Raw genomic sequence first — 10,737 nt, forward strand, 5'->3', positions numbered from 1 at the left:
TGAACTATACTTAAGAAATAAATGTTGATTAACCATGAAAATCTTAGTTTATAATCTTTAAGAATAGTAGAAGTTTATCCCCATTTATTATTACAAATATATTATTTTAATATTATTTCCACTTGTGCGCCAATGCTCTGAGAATTGATAAAGCTGTATGAGAAGATACATTTTTATCCTTTCCCCGGGGAGATAAGGGGAGGGGTGGCTGAATCCAAAACACTAGACTATTACTACTTTAAAAAATTCAATATCAATGGCTACCATTTAAATATAAGAAACTTGGCCTGCTAAGCTTGTGGAGTGAGTTTGGCTGCCTGGAGTGACCCAGCGGACTCTACGTTCAACGCACGGTTACGGCCTACAAAGTACAGAATCAGTTCAACAGGTCCAGGAAGAAGAGCCAGAACTTGATGGATACACAAAGTAGTATCCGACTAAGGCCAGATTTCTCTGTCAGAAGTAAATGCGAGCCAGCCAGTTTAAAACAGTTTATTGGTTAATCTCGACTTTGGTTAAGCTCGACTTAACTTTCGGCGGGGCAGAGTTTGAATCCCAGCTCGCACCTCTAACTATTCTAAGTTATGTGCGTTTTAAGTAATTAAAATATCACTTGCTTCAACGGTGAAGAAAAACATCGTGAAGAAACCTGCATTTATGTTCTCAACGGCGTATGAAGTCAACCAATGCGGCCTAAACCCTTCTCACTGCGCGAGGAGACCCGTGCTCTGTAGTGGGCTGGTAATGGGTCGACGATGATGATGTATTTTCGAATATATACGCATATAAATGCTCTTTTCCGCTCACTTGCAACTGTTCCTTAATGTCAGAGGTTGAAAGAAAATGTTTGCAGCAATAAGGCAGCCTTTGCATGCCTTATGCTCAATTTTTGTATTCTTTTATTTTGTTTACCACTATATTTTATGTAGATTTTGATGTTTGCGTACAGTAAAGTATTTCTTCTTTTTCTAATCCACTTTTTCTAAAAAGGTAACGACTAAATCCACTAGTGATTAAAATATTGGTCCGATCACTCTTATACACAGCAGCAAATATAAAGAATTGCTTGCGTATATATATATATATATATATATATATATATATAATTGGAATCTTGGAATCGGCTTCAACTATTTTCATGAAATTTAGTATACAGAGGGTTACGATAAAACGATCTAGCTAGGATTCATTTTTAGAAAATGTCATTTTATTAGTGTTTTCCGGTAATAACCGATTTGGTACAGACGAAGTTGCACGGGTCAGCTAGTATTACTTATATGGCAAACGTTAAAAGGCTTACAGTAGGGGAAGATTAGCTTCCCAGCCCCATTGCCTCCATTCAGAGGCGCGTTATCGATTCCACACGCATGGTTCCTACGTGAGGGGAATACAGAGATTGCCGCGTATTTACACTCGTGACCTATTGATATCGTGGTTTTTTGTTTGTACTAACGGTCCGACCGGAACAAAGACTTGGTGCTCCAAAAAATACATTTATCTTTTCAATTTAGTTACAAAAACATGATTATTTTTAGAAGATTTGATAGCCTAGTAGTTCGGACTCCGACTTCTCTTTCGGGGGACGAGTTCGAATCCCAGCAACCACCTCTTACTTTCCTAAGTTATGTGCGTTTTAAGCAATTGATTTTTTAAACCGCTTGCTTTGACGGTGAAGGAAACATCGTGAGGAAACCTACTTGTAGGGAGTTCCTAATAACACGATCTTGTGCCGCTTGGGTCCAGCAACTCCCTGCGACTCGCTTGATGTCGTCCGTCCACCTCGTCGGGGCTCTACCAAAACTGGGATTCAATTACAAGGGTGCCATTTCAGGGTCTTGGGACCAACGTCCATCGGTTCTACGAGCTATGTGCTCCGCCCATTGTCAACTCAGCTTTGCTATACTACAAATATACACACATCGCCATCTAGCCCCAAAGTAAGCATAGCTTGTGTTATGGGTACTACGATGACTGACGAATATTTAAATTGAATAATATACATAAATACTTATAATATACATATAGACACCTAGACACTGAAAAACATTCATGTTCATCACACTTACATTTTCCAGTTGTGGGAATCGAACCCACGGCCTTGGACTCAGAAAGCAGGGTCGCTGCCCACTGCGCCAATCGACAGTCAGATTTGGTTATTCTACGGATCTTCTAATTCCTGAGTCTAATTCTGAGCTCTTGTGAGACCCATTTCATTAATTTAAATCTGTATGCAGATGAAAACTGAGTCGTAAGTTAACACTGTACCGTAAGTTATAACCTAATCCATTTATCATATTAGGTCGTTACTAAACACCAAAACGTAAAGCCTCGAAGCCTCCGAGACATTAAATATGTAGGCTACAGAATTTGGTTTATTTATTTTGCTATAAACAAATAGTAATTCTGCTGAAACTCTCCGTAGCGTAATTTATAATTGCTTGTGATAATATATTCCAGACTACATAACGATTCTGTTCCGAAGCTTGTGTTCAATTAAGCAATTAAGCTTTAATTAATAATAACGATCGTGAGCTCCACTGACAATAAGCAATAGTTATAGGATGACCGTATATTATTCAGATTTTATTCAGGTATCATAATCATCACCTTATCGACACATTACCGGCCGACTACAGGGACGGGTCTCCTCTCACTCAGAAATCGGTGGAAGTAGTTCCCTTCCGATACTTAAGAGTCGTCTGAAGGACTACTACCTCTCTTTGAGTGATGGAATTTGAAGTAGATTCTTTATATTCATTTTTTAAAAATTGTGTGTTAAAATCTACTTATATATATTATGTTTGTTACATATTTATGTATATTATGTATATTTTATATTTATATATTACGTATATTTATTTAAATTATATATGTATTTGTATCTTTACATTTTGGTATTTATATATAATGATGAAGGAAGAAGTTTTACTTCAAAAAGGAATGTATGAGTTTAACCTGTTTGCTTTAACTGTCTGTGTCAAATGAATTTACCGATTTTAATCCGGCTTTTGCACTACTTCTCTTTAACTCTTTTTCTTAGTAAGGACACCGCGCTGCTAGAACGCAGATTGGTGGGCGGCAGTTATTTCAATTACAAAACCATGTATTAAAACACTTTCTTGAAATATGCTTAGTGATGATAACGACGTCCTATCTACAAAGGTTACCTGTAAGAGATTGCTTGCAGCAATAAGGCCGCCTTTGCATGTCTACATTGTGTACTGTATACTCCTTACTGTTCCTTTTCCTGTATGTTATACGTGCAATAAAGTGTTTCTTCTTCTTCTTCTCAAAATGAGAAGGGGCTTAGGCCGTAGTCCACCACGCTAGCCCAGTGCGGATTGGTGGACTTTGTACACTTTTGAGAACATTATGGACAACTCACAGGCATGACACTCATAAAACAGGCACAACCAATCCAGTTTAACAGGATCTTTTGCTACGCTGTTCGATCAGATGAAATAAGAGCTTATAGAATCAAAGCAACTTAGTTTCAATCTGGCAGGTCTGATTTTCCATTCAAGCTAACTTAATAGAAAGCGTTTACTAAACATTACAAAATTCGCAGTCAATACGAAGGTGTTACTAAAATATAGGTATTCGTTTCTGGAATCGATCGATCGAGCTTATTGTTTACTGTTTCCTTTCTTCACACGGCTCTTTATATGGTTAGTTTGAGAGGAATCACAGCCCCCAATAGTCAGTGGGTATTAATGGGCTCTGATATATTGTAGATAGTTGTTTATAGTCGTCATAAACTGGACCTAGAATAGAGAGAGAACTAAAATGAGAATAGAACTTTCTAGTTCGGGGAACTTGAAAAGCTATAAGGCAACGTACGAGTAGCTCGTATCAGTATACCATAGGCTGAGAGTCCACTGGGAAGTTTTATTGCGTTACGTACATAATAAAATTACAATAAATGTAGTTTTCTTTAATGTAGGTTTTAAATTGCATGGTGATTAAAATAAGGTACACGTATATAATACCTAAATGGTACATAATGCAAAACTCATTAGTAGTATTAATATTTTCTTTATTACTTGAGGGATTGCAAGGACATTAAGAGTTGAGACGGGAAATAAGTAAAACATGTAGATTAAAAAAAATATATTAATATGGTAAAACGTATATGTAGATGTATTTGTTATTCCTGCGGGAACTTATGAATTTTCTGGGGTTGAAGAAGCCAATTTGTTAGGTAAGAATGTAAGCTATTCCCATTTAAATAGGCAAGCTAGATATGGATATAGTTCATCCACATGTTAGAGTACCGATATTATACCCTGTATAAAGGATCCAATATGTAATATAAGTATATAATAGATAAAGATTAATTTCTGAAATTTGTAGCTTCAATCCCTAATAATATTATAAATATCAAGCAAAAACTACTTAACCGATCCTCATGAAACTTTGTACAAATATTCTTGGAAGTGTTAGAACTAATATATACTTTTTATCCCGACATTAAGCTCGGTTCCTTTGGAAGAGGGGATGAAAGTGTTTGATGATTTTACACCATGACTCCGACAAATTATAAACGATTTAAATAAATATTTTTATACTATAGAGATTATAATATGTGCTTAATTTTGTCCAAACTGTGGTCGGAGATAGAGGAAAGAACTCCTCAGCGGACAGCAGCAAATCCCTCATTCAAGGCTTAGCGATACTGAATACTTTAAATTTTTTTAGAGCTACAACTAAATTTAATGCCACATCAAAAAACTAAATCAAACGCAGACGAAGTCGCGGGCATCAGCTAGTTTAACAATTTTTAGTATCAAAATATAATCACAAGTCTTTGAACGAAATAAGTCGCAGACTGAGACTTAAATTTTATTTGTTTTATGTGAGATGATTTCGTTCCAGACGAAATCTTACAGCCATCTCCCAGACTATACATATTTGTTATATGATATCGCCACTCGGATACACAGCTTTCGCTTGAGATGAAAAACATGACATTTTCCTGTTGGAAACTTTGTTAGAAAATGTTGTATCGATTCCATTGGAGGTATCTATTTTTGTCTAGTAGCTGGGTTTCTGCTGCAGCTGATCACCGGTAAAACTGTGCTTACAAGTGATTTAAAAGTGTTGCTGGGGTGTCGTGTAGAAACTGAAAACTTTAATGACGTGACATACTTCTTCGAGTTTTAGCCGATTTTGAATCTTGATTATTACATATCGAGTAATGTTAGCCGCGATAGCCTAGTGGTAAGGACTTCGGCATCCCTTTCCCGGGATCACAGCTACAACTTTTCGGAGCTATATGCATTGTTTAATTATGATATCACTTTCTTAAAATATCTTGAGGAAACCTGCATGAGTTACCTATACGACTATAGTTGGCTGGTAATGGATTGAAAAATCCTATTATAATGTTAAGGATTACTTAAACGATAAAAAAGCTTGCTCTAACTTAGTACTGTGAAAATTAAGCTTAATTTGCTATAGTCCGCGAAAAGCAGGAGAAGTTGTATGGTGTAATTTAAAATTTCTTCAATCCTTATACTCCACACCAAACAGATCTTCGGCAATGTACCCTCTACGCGCGTTTCGCTCCGAAATCGGGGCATCCTCAGAAGATGTTGACCTTACTATGAATAATTTTTAAGTGACTTAAACTATAATTTACACCATACAGATTCTCCTGCTTTTCGCGGACTGTAGCAAATTAAGCTTATTTTTTATAATATATCATGGATTTCCGCAAAGTAACGCCTGCTTCTATCCAATATCTAACTTCATAGCTAATATTAATTTACTGTGAAATGGTGATAACAAAAAAGAAATTTACCCTGCTAAGTTTTTGTGGGCTCTTCTTAGACCAGGGCGCGTTTGGAACCCTCGTAGATTTCGGTTTATGTTGGCGAACGAATTTATCACCATGCCCCTACAATTATGTATATGTATGAACGCTTCATAAGTGCCTGTGATGGCCCTACATGAATAAAGAAATTTTGAATTTGAATTTGAATTTGATACGATGATGATGATAACCTCGGATAAGAAAACGACGGGGTGTTATAAGTTTGACGAGTACATGTGTGGGACTGCGAGTGGAATCGTAGCTCCCGAACAGATTTTGATTTGTATTTTTTTTGTGAATTAGTTGGCAGTGTTCTAAGCTATGTTTAATGAAAATCGTTCCAAGATGGCTGCCGCTACAAAATGGTATTACGTATTATCTACATATTTTTCACGACTCCCTCAAAATGGGATTGACTACTGATCCACTATAACAAATTTCAAATCAAAAATGGCTGCCACTACAGAATGGCGAATTGAATGTTTTTTTTTTTTAATTTTAGTAATAGATTTTACTTCTACTATGTAAAGCTATGAGCGAGAATATCTACATAGACTGCACCTTTTAACATTTTTATAAGTCAGAAACATTAAAATTAGCAAGCTGATGATAAATTTCAATCAATAATAATTTATATTTTATGCCGTTATCACAAAGGTGACATGAAACTTCCCATAAATAATTTTATCGGAGTCCTACAAAAACCATTTTAATGCTTAATAAGTTACATTAATTGGATCTGTATGTAGGTGTACTGGTTTTATAAAGTTTTTTGTTCATTTCGAATTTACTTTTATGGAAAATTTTATTCAATATACCGGTTTATTTAATTGAAAAGTCTAGAATTTATTAGTTGTGTTTACTTTTCACTAATTTAAATATATAATTCGACAGTCTACCTTTGCGAAAGTGTGCCAGTTTATTTATTTATTGGTCCATTGACCACGGCTCAGTTGTAATATTGTGGAAAAAAAAAATGAAGGAAATACCAAGTTTTCATAAATATAACTATTATTACCGATGATAAAATAATGCGAAGTCGATGTTTCATGACCTAGGAATTTCCGGTCATTAGAATGAAGTTTATTGATAGGTCAATATTTTAATTTTATTTAAATGGTAGTATTTCTTTTATGTTTTCTACATCAGAACTCCATCATTTATGTACCGATTAAAAAAAAATTAATCGGTTTATAAATGACAGAGTTGTCCCATGTGGACCTATTTTCGCCAGGTCAAGATCTGTTGAAGGAATCCTGAGGTATCGAGGGAACTCTACCAAAATTATAGGGACGGGTGGTTTGAGTTTTTTTTTTAAAGTAACTAGAGCATTTGAGCCACCAGAACACAATAATAAGTTTTGCATAGTTTTTGGTTCAACCAGGCACACAATAAATTTATTTTATTTTGCATCAATGAAAACTGTTGAAGATGAATAATATAAACCGATGCCTGAGAATGATATAATGTTCCCAAAGGCGTGTGAAATCTTGCATAGCCCAGACTTGCAGCATGGTGGACTACGTCTTAAACTTTCTCATTATGGGAGTAGACCTGTGCCCGTGAGTGGGCCAGTTGATAATGTAGAAGACGATGATAAACGTGTCTGGATAAAATCTTGTACAATCTTTTCTCAAACAAGTGTTTGAACAATCTTTTCTCAAACAAGTTTGTCGTTTCCAGCCGACGGAGTGCTGTCAACAGTGAACGTGGTCGAGGCGCTGCAAGAGTTCTGGCAGGTGAAGGCGGCGAGGAATAGCGGTGCGGCTAGCGGCGGCAGCGGTGCACTCGTCATCTACGAGTCAGTGCCGGCCGCACATCCGCCCTACGTGTGCTACGTCACACTGCCGGGGGGTGCTTGCTTCGGCAGCTTTCAGGTGAATGAATGAATGAATGAATAAACTTTTAGTGCTCACTACCACATATAGGTGACTATCAAACCACAAAGCAAAACCGGAACTGGCTTGAACTACCAAATTTATTATTTCATCAGTTTGTGATTGAATGAATGAATGAATTTTATTGTTCACCACTATATAATATAGGATTTTTTTGTCCTCATTGTATGTTGTATCTTACAACTCGTATGTTGTTTACCTATCTAATGATTTAAATTTAATTTGTAGTTTTTTTTAGTAGTGTAGCTGAACAAACGAAGTTTTATTTATTTAATTCTCTGTGGAATTGAATTCCTAACGCAAAGTTTCTTGCAAGCAATCGGCTCCGCTTTTATATACACACCGGATAAAAGATTGTTTAATTTTATATTGTTGATTTTGAAAAAGAGCTTCACAGCTTTTAATTCTACCTTCTGAGCCGGCGGTAGAGTCAGCAGTCCACTTAAAGTAAATAAATTGAATATTTTTATTAAAATACGTTTCGTAATATGCACTCTGTGACATTAATATTGACACCTTTTTCCAGTTGGCAAACTCTTGGCAGACTTTAGGTTTCAAATATAACCAACCTTCTTTACTTACCTGCGCGAGTAAGTTTGTGTGAAATGTGTGTAGCTCAAATTCATCAATATAGCAAGCATTAATTTAACAGTTACTAAGTATTAGAAACAGTTTACAAGATTTAATGGAAAAGATATTCAATAAGGCTATGGGACATAGTCCACCGTGAGACGCTGGCGCATTGGTAGAAATTAAACTTTTTTGCAAAATTGTGGAAAAGTCTAAAGCAACTTGACGAAACCTGCATGGTCTCCTTAAAATGCTTTCATTCACCGTTATATGGCAAAGTTGAATTGCTTAAATTGCAGGTCTGAAAAGTGCACTTCTAACTCTTCAGTGATATCGATGAGATCGAACCAGATCCTGTCAGGGGAAGGGAAGGCCGAATTCCTAATCAATAGTCTAACACCGCTACCGCTGCTCCAGCTGATCCTATTGACTTATCTCATGACTTATATTTTCCTCAACAGAATTGCCCCACTAAAGCTGAGGCGCGGCGCAGTGCAGCGAAGATCGCACTCATGAACAGCGTGTTCAACGAACATGAGTCTCGACGTATATCAGAGCACTTCATCGAGAAGGCGGTAGCGGAAGCGCGAGCGTCCTTCGCCGGGGACGCAGCGACGCATCACCAGGATCCTAGTGCTGGAATTGCGGCCTTTAGGTATAGAGAACATAGTTATAAGAGATTTGTATTTAAAGGCCCCAAAACAAGCAGACAGATGATCTAGTTTTAAGTGTTTACCTCTATCTAATTTCTGCAGCGCGCATCGATACGTTATCCGATCAAGACACACATTAAACTTAATTGCTAAAATCCGCAACCAGGTCCACCATAAATCACTCTATACACACCCTTTGTTCTTCTATTATATTAATTTTTGTGTGGAAGGACATTTTAAATTTACAACAGAAAATTGCAATTCTATTGATAGCAGAAATGTTTCAAAAAATTCTGTAAATGGTATACGACGAGTCCAAATGGAGGTTGCTACTAATTTAAACTTGGATAGTATATGTGGACGGTCTGTCAGTTTATAATACCGTATTCTCAAACCTAACAGTCAAACGCAGAACCCGTGGTTAGGTTTCATGATTGGCTCTGCGATTATTATTCATCTGTATACTTTTGTATCCGTAGGTTTATGCTAGAAGCAAACAAGGGCCGCACGATGCTGGAATTCCAGGAACTGATGACGGTATTCCAGCTTCTACATTGGAACGGTTCGCTGCGCGCTATGCGCGAGCGGCAGTGTTCGAGGCAGGAAGTTGTTGCGCATTACTCCGCCCGGGCGCTGGACGATGCGATGCGTGAACAGATGGCGCGGGAGTGGGCGTCGAGGGAAAGGGAGGCGGCTGCGACGGGAGCGACGGGCGGAGTGCTGCGGAACGAGCTGGCGCGAGCGGAGCGGGAGCTCCGCGCGGCTCGGCTCGCAGCAAGGGAGCTGCGCTTCCCCAAGGAGAAGCGCGATATACTAATCCTCGCCGCGCGACTCGCCCCGCCGCAGCAGCAACAGTGATCTCACCGCGCGACTCTAAACATTTTGTTATTTAAGTATAGTTTTATAGCGTAAGAATATTTGTCTTTTATTTCAATCACATCCTCAAACTCGCAATGCTTACACAATTAAGAACATACTGAACCCCCAGCCAGCCAACCATTCAGCCATTTTTGCATGCAGTGCATTGTGTGCAAAAACAGTGAAAACATACGTCTCACTTCATGGTTCACACCTGCGTAATGTTGTTAGCTCACAAACTTTTCCCATTTTCGCCGTTTTATTGTAAACGTTTAGGACATTACGGTTAAAAGATTGCTGTCCACTGCAGCTAAATGTAGTGAAGTAACTAACTGCCTGTTCGAGAAACACTACGAAAGTCTAGTGATTTTTGTTGGTACAATATTAGTCATGTACACAGTTTCTGTAGGTTCTTAATTCTGTGGTATTTACTATATCTGCAAGCCTGTAGTGCTTCGCGCTCCTGAATTACTTAAACAGCAGACTTTGTCTGCGGAAATGATTACCCTACATACAAGCTCTCTCTACACTACTGCAGTGTTCAATACTGCCAGATTCAGAAATTAGCAAATATGCACTAAAACACGAGATGCAAATCCATAAGCCATGAGACCATAAGCCAGGAACCATGCCCATCTTGGGAGGTACCCGTGATTAAAATATACTATCTGCACACCACAGATTCATACGTGTTAGCTAAGATCGTAATATAATGGTGTATTAAAGCGTGGGTGGGTAACACGCGTCACCCAACAATCGTAAATACACCTTTGGGAAAAGCGCGCTCTTACGATAATTTACTCTTACACGTCTCATAAGAGAAGCGTTGATATATGATAGTCAAGGACTGTTTGATACTAGAAATGATTGTATTTTTCTCACATTGCACTTACAGGATAATAATATCATATAAATACGTATACGTTTAAACGAATGTTAAAAT

At 37.6% G+C, this 10,737-nt stretch overlaps 1 protein-coding gene across 1 annotated transcript in view; it reads left to right on the plus strand.

Annotated features, from left to right (window-relative positions):
* Positions 1–9,794, plus strand: part of LOC120632719 (protein limb expression 1 homolog) — a 30,895-nt gene extending 21,101 nt beyond the window's left edge. Inside the window, exons 2-4 of the mRNA XM_039902702.1 lie at positions 7,499–7,692; positions 8,745–8,938; positions 9,416–9,794. Coding sequence (XP_039758636.1) covers positions 7,499–7,692; positions 8,745–8,938; positions 9,416–9,794 — 767 coding nt within the window. The remainder of the gene's footprint in view (positions 1–7,498; positions 7,693–8,744; positions 8,939–9,415) is intronic.
* Positions 9,795–10,737: the final 943 nt, after the last annotated feature.

The sequence above is a fragment of the Pararge aegeria genome, chromosome 2 (genome assembly GCF_905163445.1).
Source record: "Pararge aegeria chromosome 2, ilParAegt1.1, whole genome shotgun sequence".
NCBI lineage: Eukaryota > Metazoa > Arthropoda > Insecta > Lepidoptera > Nymphalidae > Pararge > Pararge aegeria.